The sequence below is a fragment of the Acinonyx jubatus genome, chromosome B4, assembly GCF_027475565.1.
Source record: "Acinonyx jubatus isolate Ajub_Pintada_27869175 chromosome B4, VMU_Ajub_asm_v1.0, whole genome shotgun sequence".
Lineage (NCBI taxonomy): Eukaryota > Metazoa > Chordata > Mammalia > Carnivora > Felidae > Acinonyx > Acinonyx jubatus.
Window position 1 is genome coordinate 60,346,652 of NC_069387.1, and position 15,699 is coordinate 60,362,350.

Below are 15,699 nucleotides of genomic sequence, written 5' to 3' on the forward strand. Positions count from 1 at the left end.
ATGGAAACAAGACTGCAGTGTCCATGTTAGTTCTAATGAGATATATTGCCTCCCAGGGAGATGCCCCCAAAATATAAATGGAACTGAAGAATACCTTTTTTTCATCTTACAGAAATATATAATGCAGTCTTTATAATTGGCTACTAATAAATTAATCTATTCTTTCAGAAAAGTCTTTCCCTGAAAGTGTATGTGTCTTTTAAAAAGAGAAAAATGTGCTAGCTGATATAGGCATTGATTCCTGAGCAAAGTTTTTGGCTCATTGTGTATATTTCTTGGCATTCCAGTGGAAGAGTCTCACGTACCTAAATATCCTACAGTCTTGCTTAAAAAAAATTATTCCTCAAGGATGAGTGTTTTCCTCTTCCCTTCTAGTTTTTATGGTCTTGCCATCTCTGTTACCTTCCCTTAAGGGGCCAGATGTGGGGGGAGGGGGAACCATGACCAAAACATAACTATAATTCTGCATTTTTTTCTTATAAATTATAAGGCTAGGTGATTAGTATGAATGTATGACTGAAACCCAGGAAGTCAAAGAAATAGTCTATAGAGATGGAACAGAAAGAGCCCTTAGTTGTATGTTGATTCTAGAGAATCTAGTGTAAAGTCTGTGATTTTGTATTCAGCCCTTAATGGGTCCCAGTCTCAGTTTTAACTGTTAATTAGTCCTATGAATGTAAGCAATTTATATTACCACTCTGAAACTCATTTCGAAAATCTGTGAAATGTAAGTGGTAAGACATTTCTGGGTTGTTGTGAGGATTCCCACTAATACTTTAAAGTTCTTAACACAGTGCTTGACACATAATGTTCAGTCAAAAGATAAGATGTGATTGTTTTTTTAAAAGTGGTCCTAAATCTAGATAAGTATGGTAAATTAAATATACTCATCTCTTCTACCTTTCTGTATGTCTCTCCCCTCAAAAAATCACTAAAATGACACTAAAGGGGACCCAAACAAACAAATAAAAAACAATAAAGAAACTAGCAAAGGTAAGAGGTAGGCAGTATCATGGACTTAGCAGAGGCTAAAACATTGTAAGCTTAGTCCATTAAGGTGAAGTTCATATGAGGCAGGCTGCTCTTTCCTGCAAATCCCAAGAGTGCCTCAGGAAATAAGGGCACCAGGTGCAAAGCTGAAGGAATGGTTGAAAGTCACCCTGCGGCCTATCATTCTTAATTCAGATAATTACTGTACACCCTAGCAAGACAAAGGAGTGATCGTACATGATACTCTGACCACATAAAGAGGAGTAAGGCAGGGACTAAAAACTGGGAGATTAAATCAAAATCCATTTTACAATGAGCTTTTCACCCCCATCCCCTTTGCTCATATCACTCCTAGAATGCTGCATATTTATTTGCCTTATGGCACCAGTGAGAAGATTGGGGAATTTTTTTTTTTTCGAGGCCAAAAGAGCAGCCCAAGAGAATGTGTATAAACATGACATTTGGGAATTGCCACCACAACCAGGAAAAAGCCAGCTTTTTTGTACCTACTGTGAAACTTGCCCACATACACAGAATTTCTTACCAGCTTTTTTGTGTCTGAAATTTTAGTATGCATGAACTGAAAAAGACTACCAAACATTGGAGAAATGTCTTAAATGAGAAAATTACCGACTCAAACAAACAGAAAAGGAACTCTAGAGCAGAGCCCTTGCCCCTACCCTCCTCGCTCCAAAAAGTTATAATCAGTACATTCAAAAAGAAGAGAACAGAAAAGATGCAACTAAAATTCCCATTTTTCAAAAAGGGAGTATGATGAGATAAGCAGCAATGGTTGGCCCATAGCAGATACCAAATACTGCTGATGTCTCTGTTCCAACAGTGGAATAGTTTCTTGGTCAGTTGCTCATCCAGTCCATGATTCTGTTTTCAAAGAGAATCTGCCTTATCCTTTGCCCTACTATTGTTTTTCTGGAATACAGTGTGAGGGCATGCCTCAAAATATAAACCATGCTCAATTATCAACCAGCCAGTACCATTCCTAGGAATATTTCATAAGGCCAAAATTGTACAAGTTCCCAAAGATGCATCTTTATATTGTTCTCGATTAGCTTCATTTTACAAATTAACTGTGTTTAATTTTAGGGTTTAAACATGTCATTTAGCATTTTTCTGAATCATCTCCCTAATATTAATTAGTATTTAATAAACTGTCTTATTTAATATTATTCTGAAAAGAACAAAATCAGAAGCATAGATTGGTCAAATGCAAGTGAGGCCTTATCTGACACATAACTTGTAATAACTTTTACAACTTGTAGCTTTTAGTTTTAGGTAACATCTAGGTACTACTGAGGCCACTTTTAGCTAGTAGGTAATTATTACTGTTGATAATGAGTACACAGATAAGATTATTGCTTAAGTGATTCATTAGAGACCTGGCAATTTACTTAGCTTCTCTGAAGTCTCTGATCACTCATCTGAAACAAGAAAGAATACTGCCTGACTTAGTTTGTTATGGATTTAATGTGATACAGCCACATACAAAGCCCCTTTAACAACGCCTGACATCTTAAAAAAGCTCCAAAAATGTTAACTACTGTTACCTATATTTATGTCAGTAACTTAACTATATTTTCTCAAGTATAATTTCTCAATTATATTTTCTCAATTATATTTTCTCAGTAATTATATTTTATGTAGGATGCTTCTTTCCAATGGTAACTTAGGGTTTATTCTTATAGAAGAAAGCTCAAAAATAGTCTTCCATTATAGTGTACTATCAGAATTAAGAAATAGAGTTTAGGAATGAATTTTCTAAACAGTGCATTGTCATTTTAGCTAATGTACTAGTTCTTAGACCACTAGAGAAACTTGGCCTACTTACAATTAATTACTTAATGATTTCCATTAGTCTGACTTATTAACATGACAATTCTTTTTAAGAAGAAATAATTTTCAAAGTTATTATTAGCTCTGAAAAGTTTATTTTGTAGTTTAATCCTAATAGTTTTTATTGATTCTATTTGGTTATGTTTACCCCTACCCCCAAAGCCTAAATTCAATATTTTTTGGTCTCATATGAGAATTGTATCATTTTGAAGTCTAATTACTTAAGTCTAACTAATAATCATTTTATCATTTTTAAGTCTAATTGTTTACCTGGTATAAGATTTTTTAACTTTTTTCTTGTGTGTGTATTTTAAATAGGATTAGATTTTTTTTTCTGATTCAGTGACATTTTGTGTGCATCTAGACTTTACATAGAATACAGAATTAAAGTCTCAGTTATGACGTAGCATGTGCTAAGTCTACTGATTTGTTAGCTGCTTTTCACAAATTCATATGGTACCAATAATTTCTCATAGGCATGCCATGATTAATATCACAGTTTGGATTTGTTTTTAATGAAAAAACACATCTTGTGATTTTTCTTATTTTCTTGAAAAATAAAGGTAAAAAGTAACATTATAATTAAAAATAAGAATAATAGATTATCTTCCCAGGCATAACTATTTTGGTGACTTCGTCTCCAAGTAAACTGCCTCCTTAAAAAATACTTTACATCAGACAACTTCGAAAGACATTATAAAATATTGGGTGTTCAAGTAAGTTCATATTTTAAGGAGGCTTCAAAATCAGAGAAATCAGAAAAAGTATTCTTATTTGCCTGTAGTAACTGAATGAGAAATCTGTGTGAGTACGCATATGTATTTTTCTTTGGGGTTATGTTTCCTCATAAAAGTACTGTTCCAGAACAAGTATCTGGCTTCTCTATATTGAAGATACTGAGGATACAAAGGTTGAATTTTCTTAGAAAACTTCAAACTCTGAGTGCCTACTCCATGATAACTGGCTGATGGTTGTGTATGCTTTTTCACTAGCACATTGGAATAAAAGTAAATGTATGGCTTCTTTGTATTGTTACATTAGCTACCACATAAATTCCTTTGACTGTTTTTATTGATTTATTTTCTGAATCTATGGTAAAATCTTGAAGTACAATAATTTTTCAATTTCTTTTAGTGCTTTACTAGAAACACAAATAATATGATAGTTGTTCATCAAACAAATATCAGTTCTTACCTGATTGCTTCTTTTGCTGCAAACTAATAATTTTAGTGAGTAATTTTTCTAAATTTAATTTTGATGAAAGATATTTAATACTTTTCTGATTTATTTTCCAATTTGGAGTAGTTGTGCCTAAGTTAGCTCTCATATCATATACTTTGTTGAGTTTGGAGCCACAAAAAGATCTCTTGGCCAATTGAAGAAAGGTGAATTCAGTGGGGTTTTTTTGGCTTGTATGCCTTCATTTTAGCAATCTTCCCATTGTTTCCTCTAGTGACTACTTCAGTAGAACCAGACAAATGGATTCCACAAGCTGTACTCCTTGTTGATAGATTATTGATCTCCGAACCATAATCATAATCCATTTATCTTTCCTTATAGCATCAGAGGCTCCTTGAAATGCTAGATACAGAGAAGGAACTGTTAAAAGAAAAGATAAAGGAAGCTTTGATTCAACAGTCTCAAGAACAGAAGGTAATACTTTAAGTTTGCTCAGAGTGTAGAAAGAATGTGTTCTATTACCTCAAATAATTACCTCAAATAATACATTCACTGTCTACCCAACTGTCTTATCGTTTACAGGTAATATTGGAAAAATGTTTGGAGGAAGAAAGGCAAAGAAATAAAGAGGCTTTATTATCTGCTGCAAAGGTATTTCTATCTGTAATAATGGTTTTCTTTGTAAGTAAGTGGAATTTAAAAACTGAGTTCATAGTATAGTATAGTCAATCTACTTTTTTGCATAAAACCTCATTACAGAAAAATCAAAGAGTTTTTTTCTTTCTTGTTTTTCCTGTTAAAGTTAGGATATTGCTGTTCCTATTATTGTTAAATTTAGGAATAGAATGACATTGAAATATTGTAGATTATTAATTGTTAAGGAAGAATATATGTTGGGATACTAATAAACTCTTGGTATTTAATAGGTATCCTCACAAATAACGTATGAGCATGTGTGTGTATATATATATATGTGTGTGTATATGTGTGTATGTATGTATTTATAAAGATCTATGTTTTTGGGGCAGCTCAGTCGGTTAAGTGTCCAACTTCAGCTCAGGTTATGATCTCCCGGTCCGTGAGATTGAGCCCCACATCGGGCTCTGTGCTTACCGCTCAGAGCCTGGAGCCTGCTTTGGATTCTGTGTCTCCCTCTCTCTCTGCCCCTCCCCCACTTTCTCTCTCTGTCTCCCTCTCTCTCTCTCTCTTAAAAATAAATAAACATTAAAAAATATTTTAAAAGATACATGATTTTTAAAGTCAACTTTGAAATACCTCTTCTAAATAGTATGTCCGTGATATTAAATATACATATGCCAGCAAGTACATATATAGCACTAACTTTTGAGATCTGGATTTAAATTTAAATTTAGTAAAGCAAGTATCTGAAAAGTTTAATATTTGCAAATCTCTGTGCCAGGGGTGGAACATGAAGGATGATGATGATTTTGTCTTAAAATATTTACAGTCACGTAAGAAAAATATTACTTATTACCAATAAGGCAAGGTGGGATGCATTAAATTACTATGAGTATATAGACAGTATTTCCATGTCATAGGAGTTTTTTAACAATAAACTACTTTTAAAATTAGCTTGAAGGATGTCTAATATTCTGAATTGTGAGTCTGAATTTTATTCTACAGGTAAGGATGGAAACATTGAAATTTTGAGTGTAGATATGATATAATGCTAACTTACGTTAATTTGGGGGAAATTAGAGGCAACAAAGGCTAGAGGCAAGGAAAGAATAGAGTGTGTCCAAAGTCTATGTAAAAGATAGTGAGTGGCAGAAATAGTAGTAGTAATAGTTTAAAGGAAAGAAATAGACAAATTCTAGAAATAGGAGATGGAATCAGGATATATGTTTGGTGTGGATAATACAGAAGGAGGCCATGTTGGGAACTCCTAGAGTAGTGATTCAGAAACAACATGGAAAGTGGTACTATTTCTCTGGTATAGTTTGAGATGCCTGTGATATATTCAAATAAGGTAAGTAGGCAACTAAATCTACCTCACAGCTCAGAGGAGAAAGGAGACCTGAAGATGCTAATATAGTTTATTTCTTTTTTTCAGCAAACAGATGGTAATGGTAACCACAGAAATTATTGTTATGTATAATCACCTCACAGGAGAGTATAGAGTAACAAGAGATGCAAGGTCTGAGCACTGAAAGTCCAAAATTTAAAACCCAGAGAAAGAAGGAAGTTATAAAGAACTGAGTAGAGTCAGCCATATAAGTAGAAATAAGAGCATCATGCTGTTATGCAAACCAAGAAAAGGAAAACAGAAATAGTCAAGTATGTAAAATGTGACTTCGACATCAAGATAAGTAAGGATTAAAAAAAGAAAAAATTGTTATTTGGATTTAACAAAACGGAGAGCATTGGTGAGCACCGTAAGAGAGTAGTTTCAGAGAAGAATCGTAGAGTAAAACAGGAGTTCAGAAAATGGTAAGTCAGCTTTGAAAACTTGTGTCAAATTTGGCTAACTGGAAGAAAGAGAAGAGTGTTAACTGTGGGCATCAGAGGTGGAAGGACCATGGACATTACTGCATCCCAAAGTATGATGGTTTCCTAGAGAGAAATTCCTATGTTTGAGTTGCAACTGAAGTTGGTAACGTTTATGGAACACCATTTTAGTGAATAATAAGGGTTATGCAGACTTTAGTATTTGGCAGACATTTTCTCCAAAGTAAAAAGAGTGAGCCCAGCATCTACAGAAAACTAACAGTTTTTGTTGCCAATGATAAAATTTGAGCTTTAAAGCAAAATTATAATTTTGGAAAATTTGTATCTGTTTTCAGATAGCTAAAGACTTTTATTATGAAATTGATGGCGACATTAACAAATTTGACCTTTCTTGTTATGATATAATGAAATGTGTAAACATCTAGAGGAGATGCATAATTTATTGAGTTAATATTTTCCAAATAAAAATGTTAAAAAAAATCACACATAGATAAAGGACTCATTCAAAGTGCAAGAAAAGATTGTAATATAGTAAGTAGCAGAATACAAAGATTTCATTGCCATTATGTGATTTTCCTTATCGCAACTATCCTTTAAGAGCTATCCCTTGATAAGTTTCAGTATGGAATCATCAATATTTACAAAGATATAAACTGGCTACTAAATACTCCTCCCTTTTCTACTACATGTCTGTGTGAGACTGAGTTTTCTTTATATACTTCAACCAAAAACCATTTTACAAATTTAAAACAGAAGGCTGGTATGAGACCTAAATTTCTTCTATTAAGTCAGGCATTAAGGAGGTTCACAGATATTCTTTTCACTTCTAAATGTTGGAAAATATAGTTATTTTTCATAAAAGATTATTAATATACAGAACATCTAATGTTAATATAGAGTGAATTAATATTTTTATTTTGTCTTGGTTTGAATTTCTGATATGGTAATCTTAATATGTATAGCCAGCATAAACAAAAGCTCTTTTAATTACTCAGTAACTTTTGAGTGTAAAGAGATCCTAAGACCAAATAGCTTGAAAACTGTTACTTACTAAGGTAAAGCTTAGTTTCTTTGAAGTTTACATATGCCTTGGAAATAATGTATGGATATTTGTACAAAAACAAATATTTGATTCTGCACCAGGTATTAAGTGCATAAAAACAGCAGTGTCAGAACTAAACCCTATAGAATTCGAGTTTGTACCTTTTAAAGGTTAACCCAAATCTTTCTTATTCAAGTACTTATGCAGTCACTCATTCAAATATTTTCATTAGAGTCATTATTTGTTTTGAAGCTTGAGAAAGAAGCAATGAAGGATGCAGTTTTAAAAGCCATAGAAGAAGAAAGAAAAAATATGGAAAAAGCCCATGCTGAAGAAAGGGAGTTATGGAAGACTGAACATGCAAAAGATCAAGAGGAAGTATCTCAGGCAATTCAGAAAGCAATACAAGAACAGAGAAAAATAAGTCAGGTTAGTAAAATTAACTCTTTGTGACTGTCTTTTTCCTTGTTTTGCTCAAAATGAAGTTTCCTTGTTATTTATCTTAAAATCACCTTAGTGAACATATCAGTTTATTTTGTCTATAATATTAATATTTTATACTGATAATTTTTAGTATATCAGTATACTTCTGCTTTCAGATATTGAAAATTCAGTAACTTGGGCGCATGGGTGGCTCAGTCGGTTGAGCGTCCTACTTCAGCTCGGGTCATGATCTCACAGTTTGTGAGTTCGAGCCCTGCGTCGGGCTCTGTGCTGACAGCTCAGAGCCCGGGGCCTGTTTCAGATTCTGTGTCTCCCTCTCTCTCTGACCCTCCCCCGTTCATGCTCTGTCTCTCTCTGTCTCAAAAATAAATAAACGTTAAAAAAAAATTAAGAAAGAAAAAAAAGAAAATTCAGTAACTTATAATTTTATCTTTTGACTATTTTTTAAAAAGTCAGGATCCAAATTTGTGTCTAGTTGTTGCAACTATGTTAAACCTCTGGTTTATTTATTTTTTTCCTTTTTCACATACACACATACAGAGACAATCAATATAAAGTATTATATATGAGTAGAAAACAGTTTGATTCCATTAATTATACCCAATATGTGTATCTATATATCTGTAGTTGATACTGATAATTAATAGGACCTCACAGATAATCCCCATGGTTTCATAAAAGGTATCACATATCAAGTATGGCCTGCATACAAAATAAACTTTTGTCTACTTATCTGAACGATTAAAAATTACATTGTTTGATTTCCCATAACTGAATTTGCATGGCTGTATTTTCCATGTATTTAGTCTTTTTGTTATGTAGGCAATCAGATACTTGAGTAAATCTTTCCTTAAATAAGTATATAAAGCAAAAGATAACATTTATAGAAGTCTTTGTTTTCCATGATCAAAGCATTATATATACTACCACTGTTTATTCAACCATACATTATGAATGTAGCTAAAACGACTTGTACCAAACAACCTGGAAGCTTTTCTTATGATTAATTAGCCAATCTAAACTCAGTGCTCTTAACATCCAGGGTAAATGTTATACACTTTTTTAAAAATGTCACTTAAATTTATACGCAAGAGCACATAGTTACTCATTTGTTATAAAAATTAAACAGATCTTTAGGTAGTATTTATGGTAAGATAACAGTTGTGTGGTGACAGATCTCATTCGTTTATTTCCTGGCCTTTTCATTTTGAGTAACAATTACTTTCTAATTCTTTTTGTAATCTGTTGCTAGTATCATCAAATGTATATTGAGCACATAATGTATGTAAGATGTTTAATTGTCAGTTCGGTTGGTTGGAATTCTGTACTAGTAAGGTCATGATCTTTGGTTAAGTTCTGATTCGAGAGAGTTTACTTAAGACTTTTTGTGACCACAGACCACTCCTCTAACCTCACATAGATGTGGGCTATTAGTCACCGTGAAATTGGGCAAGAGGGCATGAATAAATCAGCACATGGTCATCACTCAAACAGAAAAGTATATATTGTAAAGGGCATATTTCTCTGCTGGTTTTTCGGGGGCATTCTTGTCTCTAGAAAACACTACAGTGTATAATATAGTTTAAGAATTGTTTGCCACAGTTTCAGAGTACTGTGAAGATAATCCAAGCATGTCATGAATAAATGCATTGTATTTATTTTCTTTCCAACGTTTGCATATTTTCCATGCATGTGAGAGAGAGAGTATGTGGGTGTGGTGTGTGTGTATGTGTTTAACTGCCTTGTGGTTAAGAGAATTGAACAGGGAACATATATAGAAGAAAGAACAATGTTTCCAGTTAACTCTCAAATTTTCAAATGTGAGGTGGTCATGTCAAATGTATTCAGCTGCCTTCATTTTCATGTAGTTGTAGTAAAGAACTACCACCAAACACCTGTCATTCCCTTAGCTCCTTAGAGCTTCATAGTCCTAGTCTAGAAAATTGACAAATTACGTTTCTTGGGAGCCATATGAAGCTCATTTATCTTTTGTTTATTTAGGCCAGTAGGGTAAGCAAACAAATTCACATGGTCAAATCTACTTTTCGGTGTTTTACATTAATAACTGAAGTGACTGCCTGCTATGTTCTAGGGACTGTACTTATTTCTGGTGACAGAGTGGTAAGAAGGAGAACAACAACTTCCCTGCCTTCTTATGAAGAAGACCGATAGGAAAGTATTAAAGATATAATGTGAGGTAGTGATCAGTGTCATGTATTAAAATAATGCTATGTAAGGGGCCGGAGAGTCAGGGAACCAATATGTAGACAGGATAGTCAGGTAAAGCATATGCTAGGAGTTAGCATTTGAGCTGAGGCCTGCGTTGAAGTGAGGAGTTTACTTTGTGAATAGTTGGGGATAGAATGTTTCAAGCAGAGGAGTAGCAAGTGCAAAGGCCTTGAAGCAAAAAGATGTGTGGTGTAATTAAAACTGTACAGTACTGTTACGGATATAGAACAGACCAATGGAATAGGATGGAATACAGATACACAGATTTTTCTGTAATTTATAAATCTCTTAATCTGAGTTGCATGGAAGGGTCCCTTACAGTCTGTGAATCTAATGAAATTATGCAAAACTGTGTGTATGTGCAGATTTTTCTGCAGAAATGGTCCATAGTTTTTATTAGATTCTCAAAAATATCTTACTAATGAACCCAGAAAAAAAATGAAAATAATTGCAACTGGCTGCCCATTTTGTTCTGCATTTTGTGTACTAAAATGAATTTCAGGTAGATTAAATGTTTGCACTTGTAAACTGAATGTACTAAAAGGAAATTGGGGGACACCTGGGTGGCTCAGTCAGTTAAGTGTCTGACTCTTGATCTCAGCTCAGGTCATGATCTCAGTTTGTGATATCAAGTCCCATGTCGGGCTCTGCACGGAGCCTCCTGGGGATTCTCTTTCTCCCTCTCTCTCTGCCCCTCCCCTGCTTGCTTGCTCTGTCTCTTCTCTCTCTCTCTCTCTATCTCTCTCTCTCTCTCTCTCTCTCTCACACACACACACACACACACACACACACACACACAAAATAAATAAATAAGAAATTGGGTAGGTATTAATATTCTTTGAAATGGAGAGGCTAAGCACTTCAGGAATGATAAAGAACTCTGCAAATTAGCTTCTCCATAAAGACAATGACAACACTGGCAAAAATTGTCAAAATCAACTTTTTCAGAACTCTGGATATTAACCAAAGGTTTCAGCAACCCAAGGAATATTTATTCAGCAAAAATAGTTACATCTCACCAACAACAGCAAGTTTGTAGATTTTTAACTTGCTTTATCCCCATCCCCTTCTCCCTGGTTACAAGGTAGTTTTAAAAAGTAGTAGTCTTTTGCACCTGAGTGGCTCCATTGTTAAGCAGACGTCTGACACTTGGTTTCAGCTCAGGTCATGATCTCACGGTTCATGGATTAGAGCCCTGTGTTGTGCTCTGCACAGATGGTGTGGAGCCTGCTTGGGAATCTTTCTCTGTCTCTCTCTGCCCCTCCCCTGCACACTCTCAAAAATAAATAAGTAAACATTAAAAAACACACACACACAAAATAGTAGTCGCATAATCATGGTAGCTATGAAAATCAGCAATGTAGAAGCCACTGGAGTGGGCAGACTAAATTTGGAGCTCCACAAGAAAACCTGTCTCTAGGAAATTACTACTATTTGACCTATCTGGCAGCTTCCCAGAAATTTCCCATTTGCTTAGAGCTTGCTTAGTGGGAAAAGCCCTATCCTCAGAATGTTTGTGAGAAACAATGAGTGGCAGATGTATAACCTCTGCCTAAGACAGAAATACCACTGGATCAAACAAAAGCCTGGCCAAAAAACCTAAAAGGGAAATTTGGGAAATACGATTATTATAGGTGGTTTTGAAAAGCTCTGATTTTTTAAAATACTCCTGGAAGGGGTGCCTGGGTGGCTCAGTCAGTTAAGCGTCTGACTTCAACTCAGGTCACAATCTCCTGGTCCGTGAGTTCGAGCCCTGTGTCAGGCTCTGGGCTGATGGCTCAGAGCCTGGAGCGTGCTTCGGATTCTGTGTCTCCCTCTCTCTCTGCCCCTCCCTCCTTCATGCTCTGTCTCTCTCTGTCTCAAAAATAAATAAACGTTAAAAATAAAATAAAATAGGGGCTCCTGGGTGGCTCAGTCGGTTAAGCATCTGACCGGCTGAGGTCATGATCTTGCAGTTCATGAGTTCAAGCCCCACGTGGGCTCTGTGCTGACAGCTCAGAGCCTGGAGCCTGTTTCAGATTCTGTGTCTCCCTCTCTCTCTCTCTCTCTCTCTCTCTCTCTCTCTCTCTCTGACCCTCCCCCATTCATGCTCTGTCTCAATAAATAAATAAACGTTAAAAAAATTTAAAATAAAATAAAATACTCCTGGATTTCTTGAAGGTCACATACATGCACAAGGATGTGCACATGCCCAGGAAAGAGCCGAAAAGACCCTACCTAATCTCTCACCACTGGCTGATTTTGCTTCTATTCAAGCAGAAAGTGAAGGCTAAGGCAGGGTTGTAAACTGGCAGTGTTGAAGGTGTTCCCTAACATGCGAACTCCCTTGGCAAATGATGGATCACTTAACTAGTTCAAGGTATTTAGGGAATTCACTGTCTAATTATTTGCTGACCATTGAGGTAACCCAGCAGACACTTCAGTGGCTATACATAACAAGGAATACAGACTTGGCAGAATTAGTCCAGAGAAGTTCTTAGACAATAACAGCAATTCCTGAGGCCCCAGGGTGGCTGTGCTTAGAGAGTACTTAAATCATTTGTTGAAGAAGAAAAGGCCCTAACCTCTTATCTTGTAGTTTATAATTCTCTTACAGCATGAATCATATTCAAATACCTACTTATCTTACTAACTGTCCCACTGAACTGAGAGCTTCATAAGTGTCTCAGTCATATTGATGCTCTTAGGAGGCCCTAGCCTAATGTGTAGCTCATAGAATGTGTTCCAGAAAACCAATCATTGCCGTTAAATAGCAGTCTCCAAAATATACAATTAACTCAGGAAGATGACTTACAAGACTTAATTGTGTTCATCCAAAATTCTCAAGTGAATGTATAGACATCATTTTGTTAATTAGCCATATTAATTCCATGGAGAAGCAAATTGAAAAAAGCAATGAAGTATTACAGGTTGGTTTGTAAAAAATTCCTCCAAGTTAATTAATTATCCTAAATTACCTAAGTTGTAGGACCAGAAATGTATTTATAAATAGACTTTACCCTTAGGCTACTAGTGATAGGAATGTGAAATTCTGCCTCTTGAACTTGTTCATAGCCTTAAAATCACAAGATTTTAACTGTGAGTTTCAGATTTATACTTAATGTCCTTGTTACGACTTCTAGGAAAATACCTGGAATATTAGACATTACAAAAGTTGACAGAATGTTATTGTTTCTTTTAGCGATAAAGAAAGCAGTAAGGATGCTTGGGTGGCTCAGTCGGTTAAGTGTTTGACTCGATGTCAACTCAGGTCATGATCTCATGGCGGTGAGATGGAGCTGGCGTTCCCCACACCCCCTCCCTCCACTCTGGGTGTGGAGCCTGCTTAAGTTTCCCCCCACCTCTCTTCCTCCCTCTCATCCTTCCTGTGTCCCTCCCCCACTTTTGCGCTCCCTCTCTAAAGAAAAAACAACAACAAAAAACAATAATAATTCTCCATGGTTAAGCTTCACTTACCTGGCTTTATTCTATACAAATATTTTAGCCTACTAGCTAAAAATTTATTTTTATGGAAGTTTTTCTTCATCTTTGGCTTCAGGAAACAGTAACATAATAGTAGTAGTGGTAGCAGTGGTACTGGATGGAGACAGCAATAATTCTACCACGTTGGCTACCACTGAGTGCTAAGTACCAGGCAGTTTTCTAATTGTTTCTCATATTTGATCTCATTTAATACTCACAACCACCTTACTAGGCAGAAACTGTTGTCCCCAGTTTTACAGATGCAGAAATGAAAGCTTAGGGCGATTATGTAACTTGCTCAAGGCCATGATAACTCCTTAGAAGAGATAACAGACCATGTTCACAATCAGGCAGTGTCACTCAAGAGGCCTTGCAACTCACCCCTAAGCTTTCCTCTTCTTCCCAATGTTCTCATCTTAGAATAAAGCACAATCTCATTGATTAGTTAACGTATAGATAATTTCAATAGCAAAAACTTAAAGGGACTATTTTCATTAGTTTATTCACTAATATTTATTGTTGATCCTCTTAGAAGTTTTGGGCATATAGCATCAAACGAGATAGACAGGGCCCCTAGGTACTCATGGAATTTACATTCAAGTTGAAAAAGACTTACAATGAATAAGGTACTTCCACATAGTGGTATGGACTATGGAAAGGGTTATGTGTTTGACTGAGAGGGCGGTAGAGGTCTTGTATAGATAAGGAAATTAGAAAGAAGCCAGACTCAAAAAATTTACATGTTACAATTCTAAATAGAATATATGAAATTTTGAAGAAGGCAAAACTGATTTGAGAGAAAAGAAATCAGTAATTGAGGGGGAGGGGCACTTTTTGAAAGTGATAGAATTATTTTAATCATAATTGTGATTACATTTGATAAAACTTACCAAATTATGTATTGTGTAGTGATAAATCTTACTGTATGTAAATAATATTTTAATAAAGCTGTTTTTTTTTAAACAAGTAACTACCAGAATAAATTATTGGATATATGGCAGTTTGAGATGGTGAGGAGAGTTCAGTTTCATCAGGATAAATAATCCAATTTGTGCATATTAAATTTGAGGTGCCTCTTCATAAGTTTAGAGGAAATGTTGGGTAGACAGTTAGAAATGTGTGTCTGGAGTTTAGGTGCATTGTCAGGGCTAGAGATCAAAATTTGAGAATAATAACCATATAAATGGTACCAAAGTCCAATACATAAGAACAAAAATTTTCTGGAAGGGCAGGACCCTGCATGACATTTTTGTACGGAATGTGGCAATCTTCTTCCTACAAAAAATATGGCCACTTCAGATTAACTGTGTAGTAGTGGAAATAGTCTCACACTTTTGATGGTTGTATTTCAGGAGATATTGTGAAGGAGTTAAAGTTACTGGTGCTTTCTGTATCACAGTTACCCAGATCCAGTGGCCAAAGCTTCATCTACATTTTGTAGGAAGCTCAGGGTTACAAGTATTAACAAGCAGCTCCTGCCATCTTCTGCCCAACTCCTGTCTGATTTCAGAGGTCAACACTCACTCTGTCCTCTCGTTCTTTGGCAGCTACATGATCCCTGTAGCCTGGAGAACTACCAACTGCTTGAGTACTGACTGAAGGGATGACATTAAAAAAGCCAGGAAGCTGTTTTTTGTTTTTTGTTGTTGTTTGTTTGTTTGTTTGTTTGTTTTAATTCTAATATGCAGGTCACTTCATAGCACTCAGATGTTTTTTTTAATTAAAAGAATTCTGGAAATAAACCAGAGAATTAACAGGAATTAGCATGTTTGGCCACTACTTAGTGGCCACTAGAAATAAGGAAGGAATGGGGTGTGGCAAAGTGGAAAACAAGTAACTAAAATTACTCTGAAAAGCCTAAGGAAGACAAACAGCTTTTACTTTGTAATTTACCTCTAGATTTTCTCTGTGTTAACACTGACATTAACTGAAGAGATAAATGATAAATTATAACAGAAAACACAATTTCTAAGGACTGTGGCACATATTTCTCCGACTCTGAGAGATGACTTTGGCCTTCATCACAAATTAAG

At 35.3% G+C, this 15,699-nt stretch overlaps 1 protein-coding gene across 28 annotated transcripts in view; it reads left to right on the plus strand.

The window, feature by feature from the left end:
* The window catches only part of CCDC91 (coiled-coil domain containing 91), a 381,398-nt gene that overhangs the window by 254,786 nt on the left and 110,913 nt on the right, over positions 1 to 15,699 (plus strand). For all 28 annotated transcript variants that reach the window (XR_008300195.1, XM_053226085.1, XM_015065239.3 and 25 more), the window contains 3 exons: positions 4,402 to 4,494; positions 4,603 to 4,671; positions 7,784 to 7,960. Coding sequence is in view for 27 of the 28 variants with exons in the window: in XM_053226085.1 (XP_053082060.1) it covers positions 4,402 to 4,494; positions 4,603 to 4,671; positions 7,784 to 7,960 (339 nt within the window). In the remaining variant the exon portion in view is untranslated. The remainder of the gene's footprint in view (positions 1 to 4,401; positions 4,495 to 4,602; positions 4,672 to 7,783; positions 7,961 to 15,699) is intronic.